This window comes from Bos javanicus, chromosome 19 (genome assembly GCF_032452875.1).
Source record: "Bos javanicus breed banteng chromosome 19, ARS-OSU_banteng_1.0, whole genome shotgun sequence".
Lineage (NCBI taxonomy): Eukaryota > Metazoa > Chordata > Mammalia > Artiodactyla > Bovidae > Bos > Bos javanicus.
Window position 1 is genome coordinate 41,593,416 of NC_083886.1, and position 18,631 is coordinate 41,612,046.

At 37.1% G+C, this 18,631-nt stretch overlaps 1 protein-coding gene across 4 annotated transcripts in view; it reads right to left on the reverse strand.

The window, feature by feature from the left end:
• Positions 1–18,631, reverse strand: part of IKZF3 (IKAROS family zinc finger 3) — a 90,860-nt gene that overhangs the window by 65,798 nt on the left and 6,431 nt on the right. For all 4 annotated transcript variants that reach the window (XM_061391648.1, XM_061391647.1, XM_061391649.1 and 1 more), the window contains exons 2-3: positions 2,438–2,491; positions 350–451 (exon numbers count right to left, since the gene is read on the reverse strand). In XM_061391648.1, coding sequence (XP_061247632.1) covers positions 350–451; positions 2,438–2,491 — 156 coding nt within the window. The remainder of the gene's footprint in view (positions 1–349; positions 452–2,437; positions 2,492–18,631) is intronic.

Genomic DNA, 18,631 nt, shown 5'->3' on the forward strand with positions numbered 1-18,631 from the left:
ATCTATTTCACATATGATAATATACATGTTTCAATGCTATTCTCTCAAATCATCCCACCTTCGCCTCTCCCACAGAGTCTAAAAGCCTGTTTTTTACATCTGTGTCTCTTTTGCTGTTATACCCCAATAAAAGTAATTTAAAAAAATTTTTATGAAGTTATTATAGCTTGAACACTTAAATTCTCAAAATCTGCTGATATCCTACAGCAAATTATTAAATGCAAATATTTGTAAAGTGAATAAAACTGAATTCCTCCCAACTCAATCCACATATATAAGTTTTCCTGATTTCTTCTCCATACTGAGCCCCAACTGTCTCTTTAGTTCTGGTCTGTATACTATGGCTCACCTCCTATGTCTTCATCCTCATTGGCTGGGCCTTCTGTACCATCCACATTTTCTGTTTCATGAGCTTTGGTTAAATCGTAGTCATTCAAAAGCTCTGAACCTTCTAGGAGATAAAAAGAATTTTAACTATGAAGTAATTTGAAAGGATTTTTATAAACCTGTTTCAGCTTTATCCAATCCCTAAGTGATAGACAATATCCTTTCACATATACCCAAGCAAGATATATGTGAAATTTTAGAAATATGTCCAAGGTTTATTTGCCTTTCAATTAGACATCATTTTCTTGAATAGTTCTTTCACCTTAAATTCCACTCAAGTTCCTTCTGGATAGAAATTCTCTCTCCTTTGGTGTATTTCAGGATATTCAGTAAGATGTTAAGACCAAGAATATTAACATATAGTGATGAGAAATATTGAGCCTCAGACTACTGGCAAAATTCAGTTTAGGAAAGATGCTTTCCCGAGAGGAAGCCTATAAGCTTCTGAACACCAAATTCTATTTTCCCTTTCTGTTCACATTATAAATATGATTTTGTGGAAAGCATACTAGCCCCCAAATTCTTTTATTTCTTCAAACATTTACTAAATGTTGACAAGGCTACAGATATGAATAGGTCATAATTTCTGTATTCAAAGAGCTGATAATTTACAGATGTAGATAAAACAAACCCACAAATACAATGCAAGATTCAGACAAGAGATAAGTCTAAAATGTAGACTCGGACAAGAGATTAAGGGAAATACAAAGTGCTATGGGAGTTTCTAAGTAAAAGGCAGTAGATATGATAAAAAGCATGGTTAAATAAACAACAAACTTGCTAATAATTAAGTTTAACAAAGACACAATTTTTTACAATAAATATCGAAAATACTAGAAGTAAGGAAGAAGGCATGACATAGCTAGAATTTTTTCACATATAAGCATGGTAGCTTAATAAAAAAAAATGATAACAAAAGATATGAACAGAAAAGACCCACTTGCCATCAAACTCCTTTCCAAGAGTCAATAAAATATTTGCTGAGAACCTATTACATGCAACAAATAGTCAAAAACACTGAACCCTGCAGCACTAAGGAGCTGAAACAGGAGAGGTGACGGAAACTGCAGTGGCTTCCTTTCTGCCGCAAGCATGACTGAACACGGAGAACAGGACATTTTACTGGAATATAGGAGTAAAATGGAAACGTATCACACAAGATACATGACGAAGAGGTCCTGAAAATGCAGTCGTCATGGATTCAGGTGAAGTTTCTCATTTCTGCATATCATATACTCTTAGACACTAAGACACTGCTCTAAACAATAGTTTTCTTTTCTCAAGCCTGAAATGATAGATTCACAGAGCCCTGTATATGAACAACTGATATGAGGTACATGTTCAATTAAAACATAAGGTTACAACTCAGAGTAAAATAAAGACACCTGTGTGGTAAATTTTGTAATATAGCAAAAGCTTTGATTCAAACAAAGTGAGTATATCAATAGAGAAACACAGAATTTATTTTTAGGAAATAGATTATTTTAAGTGTATATAGTTTATTCTGGAGCAAGGGTCAGCAAACCATGGCCTAGGGCCAAATTTAGCCATGGCCTATTTTTATTAATATATAGACCCAGGAAGTAGGAATGGTTTTACAGTTTTAAAGATTGTAAAAAATATAAAGAAGAATATACAACAGAGACCATATACGGCCCACAAAGTCTAAAATATTTACTCTCTGGCCCTTTACAAATAAAGTTTACTGACCACTGTTCCTGAGTGAAAAGCACAAGTTTTATAAGCTATGATATTGTTCAACAAAAGCTGTCTTAATTCAAATGAGTCAGCTGAAAATTTTTTTTTAAGAAAAAAAAAAAAGAAACAACAGTGAAAAAATAAAAAAACATTGGGTGGGGTGGTTTGGCTCTGTGATGTCAGATAACTTATATGATCTAAACGGATGCATTATTTTTGTATCAGGAAGACACGACTTCATTTTTTCCACAACCCATTTCCATAGCATGTATATTGCAATCAGAATATTCCCCTTCATTTGAACTATTCAGTAAAGGTATATTTTTAGAGAGGAAAGATATGATGTTGTTACCTGTGGGCACAGACTGCTCTTGAGTGCTTTTCAGTTCCACATTTGGTTTTATATCTGAAACGAAAAGGATTATAAATATTAGCTTTTTAGAGTAAATTTTTTTCAGATTTGAGCATTCTAAATTTAATAAGGATACCACTTTGGAAGATTTAGTTGCCGATTTCCTCTCCAGAGCAGGACTATTCTCTACATCCTTCCTAAAAAGTGTCTCAAGGAGAATAAAAAGAATCCATGCAAAAATTATATTTTAAAGTGATTAAGAGGAAAAAATTACTATTCTGCATTTATTCTGGTATTTTTATTTTTTCATAAAGACCCGAGTTCCTATCTGGTATTGTCTTGTTTCAGTCTACAGATCTTTCTTCAGCATATCTACTAGTGCAACTGTATGAATGACAGCTTTTCTCAACTTTCCATTTATTTGGAAATATCTTTATTTTGCCTTAAAATTTAAAGGATATTTTTACTTGACATAGAATTATGGGCTGACAGTTTTCTTCTGTCACTTTAAAGATGGCATTCCACTATCTCCTTATCCTCTATTGTTTCTGATGAGAAGAATATTTTCTATCACTGTTTTCCTTTATATATTCTTTTTCTCTGAATGCTTTCAAGATTTTCTCCTTAGTTTTTAGCAGTTTAACTACTATATGCCTAGGTGTGATTTTATCTGCATTTATCTCACATGGGTCCACCAAACTCCTTACCTGTAAAATTGTGTTTTTCACTAAACCTGGTAATTTTTCAGCTATTATTTCTTCAAATTCTTTTTCTCCTCCATTCTTTTGCCCTTTTTCTTCAAGGACGTCATCTACATTAGATTTTTCATATTCCTACATTTTCCTGAGGTCCTGTTCTTTTCCCCTTAAAGTTCTTTTCTCTGTTGCTCAGATTGAATACTTTCATTAATCAATCTTCAAGTTCATTATCCTTTCTTCTGTCATCTTAATGTACTATCAAGCCTATTCAGTGAGTTTTCTATTTCAGATACTGTAATTTTTAGTTCTAGAATTCTATTTTCATCTTTTTTATAGTCTCTCTCTGGGGTAGGAAATGGCAACCCACTCCATTATTCTTGCCTGGAGAATCCCATGGACAGAGAAGCCTGGTGGGCTACAGTCCGTGGGGTCACAAAAAGTCGGACATGATTGCGTGACTGAGTGCACTACACAGTCTCTCTGCTAGATTTCCTATTTGTTAATTCATTACAAGCACATTTTCCTTTGCATCTGAGTATAATTATTATACTTGTTTAAGAGGCTTGTCCTCCAATTCTAATATCTATATCATTTTGGGGTTAGTCACCTATGATTTCCTTTTCTCTTGAGTATGGGTCACATTTTCCTGCTTATTCAAATAACCTAATAATTCTGGATTGTACCCTGAAAATTATAAAGATACGTTACACAATTTCTGGAGTTTGTTATGTTCCTTTGAAGGATATAGGAGATTTTCTTTGTTTATTTTACTTTTTAAAGCATGTAGTTAAACTCATATTCTGTTTCATTTGTGGTGGGAAGCATCTAGGGTAATCAATTGTCCCAGTATACCTGGGATTGAAGGTTTTCCAAGACTACAGCACTTTCACAGCCTTAGGAAAACTGGCACAAACTGGTACTCTTGCAGAAGCGTAAATCTCTGTTCAGTTACTTTCACCTCAGATGGACTGCTCAGGGTGTGACTCATACAAGTATAGTTCAAGGAGTAGCTAAAGATTTGGTCCAGCTAGAGCATTTATACACAGAAGGCCCTCTCTACCCTCTCCACTCTAGGATTTCCCCCTTTGCTTCCTATGATTGCTTGTGATTGCTATGGTTTTTTAAGCCAGTAAAACTGTGGATTATCTATTCAAGTTTTGGTCACCCAGATGCTAAAACTGGGACCTGCCTTTGAGCAAAACAGCCTTAAAAACAGGTTGGTTTTGGTTATTTTCCAATGCCTGCAGGTAAAAGATTTTTCATATTTTGTCCAGAATTATAATTATTATCTGCTGGAAGGTTGGTTCAATGGGACCAACCTCCTCTACTACTAGAAATTGAAACTCTCCATTTGTTCTTTATTTCAATGGTGATCATATACCCATAACTGCTCTAGATACCACTAATTTCAAATAATCTGTATTTCAGACATATTTTAATTTTTGTTTTGAAAAATACAGTCACTGCATTTACATTCTATCCTAATATTAAAAGTTTAACACACCACCCATTAGATGTTAGCAACAAAGCTTAAGTGCAGGAAAAATACAAATATTTTTAAAATAAACAAGCATTAGTCAGTCAGTCAGTCATGGCCGACTCTTTACGACCCCATGGACTATAGCTCACTAGGCTCCTGTGTCTATGGGATTCTTCAAGCAAGAATACTGGACTGGGTTGCCATTTCCTACTCCAGGGGATCTTTCTAGCCAGGGATTGAACCCAGGTTTCTTGCACTGAAGACAGATTCTTTACCATCTGAGCCACCAGGGAAGCCTTTTGTAAAATAAGCAAAGGGGCAGCCTAATATGCAGTGTTAAAACCCAAGATGGGTGAAAGAAACGTCCATACAAGGAATAGGGACAGGCCAGGGTAGGCTGTTGGAGACCAACCAATATGAAAAGTGTGCCTGTGTGGGATGCACATTTAGCATGAGATGAGGAGGGATTCTACATGAAGGGCAGACAGATTGGCAAGTCAGAGCCTAAGCAGGATGAGAAGGGCAGGAGAATCACCTGGGCTGGAGTGATGAAGAACGTATCCAAGTAAGAGATGGCCTAGCATGAGGAGTCAGAGCCTGAGCATAGAGAAGAGGCCATTTATGCCTGGGGGTGCTCTCATTTCAGGGAGTAGACAGGGTTAGCAAGGCACCCACATAGGGACAGTGGGGGCACCAAAGAGCCCAAATGGAGTGAGGAGAGTTTCTATGTTTGGGAGTATCCAAGGCAAAGTGTCAGAACTTGATTGGGTTGAAGAGGGCATCCACATATTAAGGGCAGCTTTGCACTGGGATCTGTGCTGTGCTTAGTTGCTCAATTGACTCTTTGCGACCCCATGGACTGTAGCCCACCAGGCTCTTCTGTCCATGGGAATTCTCCAGGCAAGAATACTGGAGTGGATTGCCATGCCCTCCTCTAGTGGATCTTTCCAACCCAGGTCTCCTGCATTGTAGGTGGATTCTTTACCGTCTGAGCCACCAGAGAAGCCCAAGAATACTGGAACGGTTAGCCTATCCCTTCATCAGGGGATCTTCCCGACCCAGGATTTGAACCAGGTTTCCTGCACTGCAGGTAGATATTTTTACCAGTTGAGCTATCTGGGAAGCCCATCAGACCCCAATAGAAAAGGGTATCCACGTAGGTGAGTGCCTGCAGTACAGGATGTCAGAAACCAAATGAGGCAAGGTAAGAATCTTCACTGAAGAGGAAATGGCAGTGGCAGTGGATGACTGTTTATACAAAGGAGGATTGATTAAGTAAGAAAAACATAATAAGGATAATGAGACCCAGGTTTTTCTCTGTCAGAGAAGGGAGTTATAAATATGGAAACCTGTGGTCCTATATTGGAAATGGAAGTACTGGCAGGAACACATGGCTTTGACTATACATAAACTGATACAAAATATAGATGGAAATGTGTGTATATGTATGGTATAACACACCTGGTCTCTAGCTCTGTCCACTGAGAGCCCCTGGGAGCAGTGACATCACAACAGCTTTCAGGATACGGATATTAACTTCTAAGTATCATTCTCAACTTATAGAAACCATATTCCTTGGAGAAATGGCTGACTCCAGCACTGGGGGAGGGAAAGTACAGATGAGTCTGGAACATTTTGTTGTGCCAGAAAGCAAGGAAGTGCTCACAGAAACAAGAGCATATATTAAAAGGATATGGAAATTATTTTGAAGGGGTTCCCACTGGCCAAATCTGAGACAAGGGAGCATAAAAGTTATAATGATAGTATTGGATTACAACCTATTAAAAAGCATAAATTCATGAGTCCATATTGACATTAATAAGTAGTTGATAAATGTAAAGTCCAGTAACAAATGGAAAATTTACATAGTTGCAAAATGCTTCTTCTCAAAATATTATTACAAAGATAAAAAGAGAAACTACATAGTGAAGAACCTTGTAGACACCACTGTACTGAGTAAAGTGATCATTATCAGTAATGGGACAAATGAAAATTATGTGTCCACTGATAATGAAAAGAACACAGCTTCACTTCTGTAATATACCTGCCAGACATGCACAATCTAAATCTAACCATGAGAAAACTAACTCTAATTGAGGGATAATTTACAAAATAACTGGCTTGTAATTCTCAAAAGTGTCACAGTCATGACCAACTGAAGAACTATTCCAGACTGAAGGACAGGGAAGAGACGTGACAACTAAATGCATACGTGATTCTGAGCTGAATTCTCCTGAGGTAAAGGGCATTAAAGAAGCTACTGGAGAAATCTGAGTGGGGTCTGAGGATTAAATTGTAGTAATGTCCCAGTGTTAATTTCCTGGTTTTGATAGTTGTTTCCTGGTTATGTAGGAGAAGGTAGAACACACACTAAAGTAGTCAAGGGTGGATAGGGCTTTATGTCAGCAACTTACTCTCAAAATTTCCGGAAAAAAAAAAGTTTTTTTGTACTGTATTGCAACTTTTCTGTAAGTTTGATAGTGGGAGTTTTTTAAAAGCTTTTTTTTTTTTTTTTTTCAGCTAACTGTGAAACTTTTAACTGCACACTAAAGGGATTCTGAACAAAAAACAAAAAGAAAGAAAAGTAGCTCAAAAGTTTCACACGAACAATCTTCATGTGAAAACACATTTTAGTTATTACAGAGCAAGATGGCTTTTGATTTGGTGACCTAAAGAAAAAAGGTCCTAGTCCCCTGAGCCTCTTAAACTCTCTGACAATGACATTTAAATAGCTCTCAATGTTTTTTCAAGCAGCCTTTGGGCGGCGTATAACACCAGAAGGAACTGAGTATAGTTTCCAAGAAAAAAAGGAGATCTGACTATCCGAGTATTCAAAGTTTGAAGGAGACATTTAAACCATCTATGACTTCCCTGGAAGTCCAGTGGTTAAGACTCACGTTTCCACTGCAGGGGACACAGGTTCAATCCCTGATCAGGGAACTAAGATCCCATCTGCTGTGGCACAGCCAAAAAGAAAAGAAAACCATCTATAATCAGGCTATATGGATGCTCTTCTTAGGTGCTAAAAAATACTTAAAATACAGGAACAAAGGAGACTGAAGTGTATTTTCCCCTCTTGAATGTAAACATCTTTATAAAAATGTGAAGTCTAGTAGTGAATAGATGATAAAGGAATTCCCACCTGAAGACCAGAAACCTATTAAATATTTATAAGTGCAGCAAAAGTTTTACAGTTTTTAATGGATAATTTTGTCATTCCTTCATACTTCAGTTCAAAAAAGACTCAAAAATTTCCATGGTGGGGTCCATTTGGGTATTTTTAATGTGTTGGCAGTCAACATAGTTTTAAACTATTTTCCAAAAAAAAAAAAAAAGGAAGCTAAGAAGGAAAGGTCCCTATGCTTCTTTTGACAAAAATATTAATTCCCTTTACTGATATTAATACATATGGTGCAAATGATGGAAAATTCCAAAGTGGATTAATTCTGTTGAGATAGCATTCCTGTCAGTTTTCTACCTCTCCTATTACTTGAACTGGGTAAAGCATGTTCCTGCCTCAGGACTTTTGCTTTTACTCGTCCCTCTGACCAAAATGCTCTTCCCTCAGATAGCCACCTGCCCTACCTCCTTTCTTCATTCAGGTGTGTGCTCAAAAGTAACCTTATAAAACCAGCTTTACCTAACTACTCTATAATAAGATATCATCCTTCATTGTCACTTTTTTCTCTTACTTTATAAAATTTTCTTCATACAATTTCTTCATTTTCACCACCTGACGTATATTTATTCATTTTTTAAAAAGTATTTATTGATTTGGCTGCGCCAGCTCTTAGCTGTGACATGCAGAACCTTTGATCTTCATTGCAGCATGCAGGCTCTTTAGTTATGACATGTGAACTCACAGTTGTGGCAGGTGGGATCTCGTTCCCTGACCAGGGATGGAACCCAGGCCCCTTGCATTGGGAGCACAGAGTCTTAGCCACTGGACCACCAGGGAAGTCCCTATTTGTTCACTTTTAAAATGTCTCCTCCCCACCCCACCAGAATGTAAACTTAATGAAAACATGGATGTTGGCTGTAATTTTTATTGCTTTTTGCTATATTTTCAGCTCTCAAAATAGTACCCATTGTGACAGCCACTCAATAAGTATTTGTTGAATTAATACATGAACTTTTACATCTCTATCTTTGCTACTTATAAATACTCTAAGTCAAGGTTCTACAAACTACAGCTTTCACCTGTTCTTGTATGACTTGTGAACTAAGAATGAGTTTACATTTTTTAATGGTTGAAAAAAATCAGAAAGATTCATTTCATGCAACTTGAAAATTGTGTGGAATTCTAACATCAGTGTTCATAAATAAAGTTTTAATGGAGCACAGCTAAATCCATGTTGTCTACAGCTGCTTCTGTATTCCAAGAGCAGAGTTGAGTACTTGCAAGAGACTATATGACTTGCAAAGCCAAAAAACATTCACTATCTGGTGACCTTTTAGAAAAAGTTTGTCAAGACCTGGTCAAATCTATTATTAATACTAACACTAATACTGCACTGTCCAATACAATAGCCACTAGCCACATGTGCCAATTTGAGTTTAAATTTAATTAAAGTTAAAAATTTAGTTTCTCAGTTACCCAACCACATTTCCAGTATTCAACAGAACATGTAGCTAAGGGTCTTTCATATTGGAGAACATAGATAAAGAATATTTCCATTCCCATAGAAAGTTCTACTGAAGAGCACAGCTCTAGATTTTAGAATGTCTTGTTGCCGCTTGGGATACTGCTAACTGCAAAGTTATTTAAAGCAAACATTAAAACTTTGGGTCAGGAAAGAAACCACGTATAAAAGTTAAATCAGTGAAAATTCTAAGGAAATTATACTAGGAAACAGCTTAACAATGATCATCTTCTATCAGTGTTTTCTAAACTCCTGCAACTGGAATTTCAGGGGAAAGCACTTTCTATTAATGCAGTCATCAAAAAGGTAAAGGATATAGACAGCATCTTCATATAAAGAACTTTATAAATTTCACGGATTAAAAAATAAACGTGACTCTTTGAAGGGTTAAAAAAGAAAACCCACATGATGCCAAACATCCAGATAAAATATTTCTAAATGTACCTATATGGGGCTTCCCGGGTGGCACACTGGAAAAACAATCTGCCTGTCAATTCAGAGGACATGGGTTAAATCCCTGGTCTGGGAAGATTCCACGTCGTGTGGAGCAACTAAGTCCATGTGGCACAACTACTGAACCCACACTCTAGGGCCCATGAGCCACAACTACTGAGCTTGTGCTCCGCAACAAGAGAAGCCACCACAATGAGAAGCCCACGCACCACAACCAAGAGTAGTCCCCCACTCACCATAGCAGAGATAGCTGAGCAAAAGCAATGGAGACCCAGTGCAACCAAAATTAAAATACTTATATATGTGTATACAAAATAAACTCAGCATGTACATTAGAATTTTTGTATCATTAGATAAAATCATTTTTCTTACCTCGTTTAAAAGCCAAAATTACAATCCTTACTTAACACTCTTATGTATATCAATTTCCCTCCTGCTCTTGCCATAACTAAATAATCTCCTGATATATTTTTAAATTAAATAATTACTGTTTTCCATTGACACTGGTGTTGTACTATGTTTTCCAATGACATTTTACCTCTTAAACAATAAATCTTATGGACAGAGTCTTAGAAAAGTTCAATCTTCCAAGACTGGGTGAAGAATAAATAGAAATTATGAACAACCCAATTGCAAGCACTGAAATTGAAGCTGTGATAAAAAATCTCCCCAAAAGCAAAAGCCCAGGACCAGATGGCTTCATAGCAGAATTCTATCAAACATTTAGAGAAGAGCTAATGCCTATCCTTCTAAAACTCTTTTAAAAAATTGCAGAGAAAGGAACACTTCCAAACTCATTGTACAAGGCCACCATCACCCTGATACCAAAACCAGACAAAGACAACATAAACAATAAATCTTATAAAAAATACATAGCTTCTGTAACTGATACAGTTCACAAATATATTGGACTGTTAAAGTTAAAGGTTATTTCTTTTGTAGTTTTCCAAGCACTCTACATATTCAAAGCTTTATTAGCAATCTCAAATTGTTTTCTGCTGCTGCTGCTGCTGCTAAGTCGCTTCAGTCGTGTCCGACTCTGTGCGACCCCACAGATAGCAGCCCACCAGGCTCCGCCATCCCTGGGATCCTCCAGGCAAGAACACTGGCGTGGGTTGCTACCAGAAGTGAAAACAAGTCTCATCATATGCTTGCTGAGAGATGACAATTTCAAATTTGTTTTTACTCCTTCAGATTCTCTCTTTGACAAAGATGCTGTTTAAAAAATTTCATGAGTTAGAATTTTTGTTAAATATACCAAGATTTTTCTCTGAGATTCTAGCATTTTATGTGCTACAAAATGAAAAGGGATAGATTACAAATAAAATTTAAAGCTGAAAATGTTAAGGATCTGGTTAATTGACATTTCATAAAAAATCACACGTGAATAATATACTATCTATGAACAAAATCAAATATTTACATTAGCAACAAAACATGCAACCATATTTTTAATTCGAATGATTACAAACTCGTTTTCATTTTGTTACTTTAAGTAATTATCATTCAGTAAAGGATATCCGCTAATAAACATGGAACTCTGCTCAATGTTACATGGCAACCTGGTGGGGTGGGACTTTGCGGGAGAATGGATACAAGTATATGTACGGCTGAGTCCCTCCAATGTTCACTTGAAACTATCACAACACTGTTAATTGGCTATGCTCCATTACAAAACAGAAGTTAAAAAAAAAGAATACCAGCTAATATAATTCTGTTCTTCATTTCAGAGATGAGATTTCCACTTGCTGGTCTGTCTTTCCAGCATAGCGTAGAAGCTAAAGGAGAGCAAAATGTCAATCTCAGAAGAGCCCTGCACTGACTTTGCAGCTGTCCTCAGCACTGGTGCCTGACAGCAGCCAGAGAGTTGTCTTTGAACGTCAGCATTTCCCTTTACCTTCATAACAATAAACTGATTTCTCTATCCCCATACCTCTTTCTTAAATTTAAAATGTCCATTTTTACTTTTTAACAAAAAGCTTTGGAAACTGAGTCACTGACTACAAAACGATCCTTATAATCAATGAAATTAGAAACGTTGGAATTGAAGTAGATATCTTACCTACCTTATCTCTTCTTTCCCTGCCACTTGATATTTGAATTTTCTCCAATATCCAACTATTTGGATTATGAAGTCTCTGCTTAGACACTTCCAAGAATACAGAAGTTATACTTTTCCTTTTCAGAAAAATTCTAATGGTTTAAAAAGTTCCTCCTTAAATACAGTGGAACTCAAAATTTCCTGAACTGTCCATTTCAGGTCCTAGTTCAGCCTTCTGGGAACATCCAGAATAAATTATTACACAAATGCTACCACTCAGTTCCCTAACCATGGTGAGAGCTTTCTTCTGAACCTGGTTTTGTTTGCCTATGGTCCTCCAAAAATGTGGCATCAAGCACTTAGCCCATGAGTGCAAATGAGACTTCATATTATCTCATAGCATCTCTGGAAAATAAACAGGTACAATGGCATTTATTATTCTTCTCATTTTACAAAAAAATTTAAGACAAAAGAATGACAAAAAATATAAAGTCATGTAATTGTTCAAAGGTACAATGTCAGTGGCACATTATGAAGAGAAGCAGGATTCCTCTCTTGAGTTTCAACCTTTGTCTCAAAGAATTTAAATAATGTTTTAAGGTGTTTTCCTACATAGATTATAAATCTTGGAAGAAGGTCAGAACTAGAAGACATTTTAGACCCAATTAATTTCAAATACCTCAAGTGAGAGGAAAGGAAGATATTAAAAAGGAGGGGGCATGCCTTAAAATGAGAATAGTCTCTCCAACCATGAAATCCTTCCTTTCCTTCCTCTTTGGACCAAAGTAAAGGTTAAGAGACATCAAGAATACTTCTCCAAGAACATCAGATCAATACAGCCCACGTTACCCTCTTTTTTTTAAACAAAATATTCCATTTTCCCTGGATTAAATGTGAAGAAATTATAGACTGCAGGGCACAGATCTTAAACAGCAAATTCAATATCTAGTGTTTTTTTCCCTGAAAGGTCAGTTACTATAAAGTTGTAGAAAAATATACTTATATTTTACCATGGGTATCACGTGCCAACAAACATGCAGAGAGAAAAGGAAGAATGAGCATTTCATGCCACTGATACTTTTAAAAATTGTCTGTGCTAAAATGACTGAATCCAACATATTACAAGTAAGATTTTCATTTTGTACCTGTAAAATGCCTAGTTGGTTATAAAATAACTGAAGTTAAACACAAAATATCAATTGAAGATGGGTGACAGACTTAAATGTGAAGCTAAAACAACCAAATTTCTAGAAGAAATTATAGGAGAGTATTTTCATGGCCTTGGATAGGCAAAGACTTAATCCCAAAAGGAAAAAAAAAAAGATAACTTTGTCTTCATTAAAATTAAGAATTCTGTTTATCAAATAGATTAAGAAAATAAATAAGCAAGTTACAGATCCAGAGAAAATATTTGCAATACACATCTGATGAAGTTCATGCTTCTAAATTTTAAATGCCTATAAAATCAATAAGAAACATATAAACAATCCAATTTTTTAAAAATGTACAGAAGACTTATGGCACTTCAAGAAGAAGAATATGTAAATAGCCAATAAACATACAAAAAGGTACTCAACATCATTATTCATCAGGAAAATACAAATTAAAACCACAATGAAATACCACTACACACCCACCAGAATAGCTAAAATTTAAAAGACTGACAACAGTAAGTGTTGACAAGATGTGGAACAACTGGGGATCACCAGTGAGAGGGTGAAAGTCCAACCACTTCAGAAACTGTTTGGCAGTATGCATCAGACCTAAGAACACACCCACACTATGACCTAGAAACACTAGTCCTGGATATATATCCAAGAGAAATTAATGTATATGTCCATCAAAAGACATGTACAAGAATATTCATCATATAGATAAACAATGGAAACAAATCAAATGTCCATCAACAGTACAATGAATAAACAAGTTGTATATTCATACTACTCAGTAATAAAAAAGAATGAACTATTAATAAATATAACAATGTGGATGAATCTCAAAGGTATGTTGAGTAAAAGAAACCAGATGCCTAAAAAGTACCTACTGTATGATTTATGCAGAATTCAAGAACAAGAAAACTGACCTATGGTTACAGAAGTCTGAATAGTGCTTTACTTGGTGTGCATGCTCCATCACTTCAGTCATGTCTGATTTTTTGCAATCCTACGGACTGTAGCCCATGAGGCTCCTCTATCCATGGGGATTCTCCAGGCAAGAATACTGAACTGGGTTGCCATGCCCTCCTTCCGGGGATCTTTCTGACCCAGAGATTAAACCCATCTCACTTATGTCTCCCGCATTGGCGGGAGGGTTCTTTACCACTAGTGCCACCTTTTTACCTGGTGTAAAGGGAGGTTTTGTAAATGGGCACAAAGGGAATCTTCTGGAGTGATGCAAATGTCCCGTATCTTTTTCTAAATTTTATTTTACTGAAGTATAATTGATTTAAATGCTACGTTTCTGGTATAAAATGTTTCCTATCTTGACTCTGAAGGAATGCATATAGATAAAAATTAATCAACCTGTATATGTAAGAAACATATACCTCATTGTATAAACTATTCCTTAATTAAAAATAAATCTATTGAACACTGCTGCTGCTGCTGCTGCTAAGTCGCTTCAGTCGTGTCTGACTCTGCACGACCCCATAGATGGCAGCCCACCAGGCGCCTCCGTCCAAGGGATTTTCCAGGCAAGAATACTGGAGTGGGTTGCCATTTCCTTCTCCAATGCATGAAAGTGAAAAGTGAAAGTGAAGTCGCTCAGTCGTGCCCGATTCTTAGCGGCCCCATGGACTGCAGCCTACCAGGCTCCTCCGTCCATGGGATTTTCTAGGCAAGAATACTGGAGTGGGGTGCCATTAATATCTAAAACACCAAAGGAGTTCCTGGAGGTCCAGTGGTTAGGGCTTGGCACTGTCACTGTTGAGGTTCTGGGTTCAATCCCTGGTCAGAGAACTAAGATCTTGCAAGCCACACAGTTCAGCCAAAAAAAAAAAAAAAGCCCAAACCTTAAAAACGCAATTATAGCAGTATCTTCTCTCTTTTAAAAAAAATTTGAATTTGGGGGGATTTTCGTAAGTTTTCTATAGTCTTTATGGACTATATCCATGCCAAGCATCCTCTGAATGGGCACCATGTAAAAATTCTTATGGTGAGGAAATTTATTTACATGTTATGTACCACCTAAATATGGAGATATTTTCAGTGATAGCTAATTCTCCAATCAAATTTTCCTGAGGATTGAGATTTCAAGATTTGTTTCAATTTTGATCTTTGATTTTTTTTCTTTTTGCACTAAGCTTAGGCTACAGATAATTTGTGTCATTCATCTTTGGAAAACAAAAACAAACAAACAAAATCTCTTGATCCACATCTATGCTTCTCTCCAGCAATAGCTCCACTTATTTCTCTGCTAGCTAAACTTCTGGAGAATATGACCTGTACCCAGTGATTCTACTTCTATTCCCGTTCCTGCTTTAATCATTTCGGTCTGGTTTCCATCCCCACTCTACAAAAACCACTTTTGTTAAGGTCACTAGCAAGTTTTACGTTGCCCAAAACCAGCCCACACTATTTGTCCTCACTTTACTTGACTTTCCAGCAACAGTAAACATAGCTGTTCACTCTCTCCCCTGAATTCCGTTACACCACACTCTGTTGGTTTTTTTACTTGTCTCGCCATGCTGTTTCTCTTATGTGAGCCCCTCCCCCTCTACATGACCACCTAAGTAGAATGCTTCTCAGGGCTTGATCCCGAGCCCTCTTCTCACAATAGGTGGCCCCAATCATTCTCATGGCGCTAAAGATCATCTATGTGCTGAGGATGACCAAATTTCTATCTCTAGCCAGACTTTTTATTCAGAGGAGAGGTGCACCAACCCTGCCCTGACCATTATTCTTCCTTTTAGCACTGTTCTTTTATAACCCTTCAAATAACTCAAATCTTTTCAATGGGGATTTATTGTTTGGGAGCCTACCTTCCTCAGATCAGTTCAGTCGCTCAGTCGTGTCTGACTCTTTGTGGCCCCATAAATCGCAGCACGCCAGGCCTCCCTGTCCATCACCAACTCCTGGAGTTCACTCAAACTCACGTCCATCGAGTCGGTGATGCCATCCAGACATCTCATCCTCTGTCGTCCCTTTCTCCTCCTGCCCCCAATCCCTCCCAGCATCAGAGTCTTTTCCAATGAGTCAACGCGTGAGGTGGCCAAAGTATTCGCGTTTCAGCTTTAGCATCAGTCCTTCCAAAGAACACCCAGGACTGTAAATTCCAAGCGGGCAAAAGCACTGTTGTCTTCTTCACCATTGTATTGCCAATATTTTGCATACAAGACACATAACAGTCAGTGAACAGTTTTTGAATGAAGAATGAATGAATCAAGATTTCTGACTTTTGAATTACCTTGCTATTAATATAAATGTTATATTACAAGGTAAGTCAAAATCAAATGTTATAAAAACTTTCATTGCTCAGCTCTCTTTTAAAACCAGCATATAAACAATAAAAATATATTCTAAAACAATGGGAATACCAGACCGCCTGACCTGCCTCTTGAGAAACCTATATGCAGGTCAGGAAGCAACAGTTAGAACTGGACATGGAACAACAGACTGGTTCCAAATAGGAAAAGGAGTACGTCAGGGCTATATATTGTTACCCTGCTTATTTAACTTATATGCAGAGTACATCATGAGAAACACTGGGCTGGAGGAAGCACAAGCTGGAATCAAGATTGCCAGGAGAAATATCAATGACCTCAGATACGCAGATGACACCACCCTTATGGCAGAAAGTGAAGAAAAACTAAAGAGTCTCTTGATGAAAGTGAAAGAGGAGAGTGAAAAAGTTGGCTTAAAGCTCAACATTCAGAAAACTAAGAACATGGCATCTGGTCCCATCACTTCATGGGAAATAGATGGGGAAACAGTGGCTGACTTTATTTAGGGGGGCTCCAAAGTCACTGAAGATGGTGTCTGCAGTCATGAAATTAAGACACTTACTCCTTGGAACAAAAATTATGACCAACCTAGACAGCATATTAAAAAGCAGAGACATTACTTTGTCAACAAAGGTCTGTCTAGTAAAGGCTATGGTTTTTCCAGTGGTCATGTATGGATATGAGAGTTGGACTATAAAGAAAGCTGAAGGAATTGATGCTTTTGAACTGTGCTATTGGAGAAGATTCCTGAGAGTCCCTTGGACTGCAAGGAGATCCAACCAGTCCATCCTAAAGCAGATCAGTCCTGGGTATTCATTCGAAGGACTGATGTTGAAGCTGAAACTCCAATACTTTGGCCACCTGATGTGAAGAGCTGACTCATTTGAAAAGGCCCTGATGTTGGGAAAGATTGAGGGCAGGAGGAAAAGTGGATGACAGAGGATGAGATGGTTCAGTCGCTCAGGATGAGATGGTATCACCGACTCAATGGACATGAGTTCGGGTAAACTCCGGGAGTTGGCGATGGACAGGGAGGCCTGGGGTGCTGCGGTTCATGGGGTTGCAGAGTCGGACACGACTGAGCGACTGAACTGAACTGAACTGAAAGATATAAAGATGATCTACCACTAACCCAGTATATGCTATGAAAGTGATGTTTCACTAATACTTTTCAAACTGTGGGCCATGTTTATCACATTTTAGTGTGCACAAGAATGCCCTAGAAATCTCATTAAAATGCAGATTTTGATTCAGCATGTCTGGCCTGAGATTCTGCATCTGTAACATGTCCCAGATGTTGCTAGTGGTACTGGTCCACACACCATACTTAGATTAACAGGTGTCTAAAGGATCTTTGTAAATGAATTATGAATTAAACTGAACATGTGCTGGATCCTAACTTTACTTCTAGTAGAATGCAAGGTGATTTTTGTACACACCATCTTATTCAGATTTGCTGGTCTCTTGCAGTATTATAAACTTAGAGGAGTTCTCAACCTTATCAAGACTAAGTGCCCCCCTCTTTTAGAAAAAGTATTTTATAATACCTCTTTACCCCAGGTTGACCCCTGAGTTGAGAAGATCCCCTGAAGAAGGGAACGACAACCCACTCCAGTATTCTTGCCTAGAGAATTCCATGGACACAGCAGCCTGGCAGGCTACAGTCCATAGGGTAACAAAGAGTCGGACGCAACTGAATGACTAACATACACACACACCATCATAAATTAAATATAACCTATCCACACATTGAAGTTTTCTAAAAATAAAAACCTAACTGTAACATAAATGTGAAATAAATTAAAAAAATGTTTTAATATGTAAATATACTAGTAAATTATAGTAAGAAGGTAGTCAGATGTGTTTATAGAATCATCATGAATGCAAGAGACAAAATACGCAAGATATAACTTGCATCAATAATGGCAAAAGTCTTGGCTCCAAACTAAAGAAAAAATCATCTTCCTTTGATTTATTGGGTTGGTCAAAAGGAACCCAGACAAACTTTTTGGCCAATCCAGTAGACAGCAGTTTTATTCTTAAACAATTTAGATTGCATTAAAACCATGCAAGAATACTTTATGCATAAAATACAGTTAGGTTCTAGCAGTCATTAGAGGACATAAAATATTACTAAGTTTCAGAAAAGCAAGAGATTCCAACCTAGAATAGGAAACAGCTTCCTAAAAGACTGCCAGTTGCTGATCTGTGGTAGAGGCAAAGGGTCAATAGCTAAGTAGATCCAGCAGTGGTCCCTATAGTGATGTCCTCACCTAAATAACTCTACATGAGCACATATGCATAGGAAAAAATATTCTGTGGATAAAAAATGAGCATGCTCAATAATCAACTTTTTATGAATGTGGAGTTATATCATAGCTGATGTAAAATATAATAGCTCCACTCTGAAAAAACGGTTTTTGTAATATTTAACAACT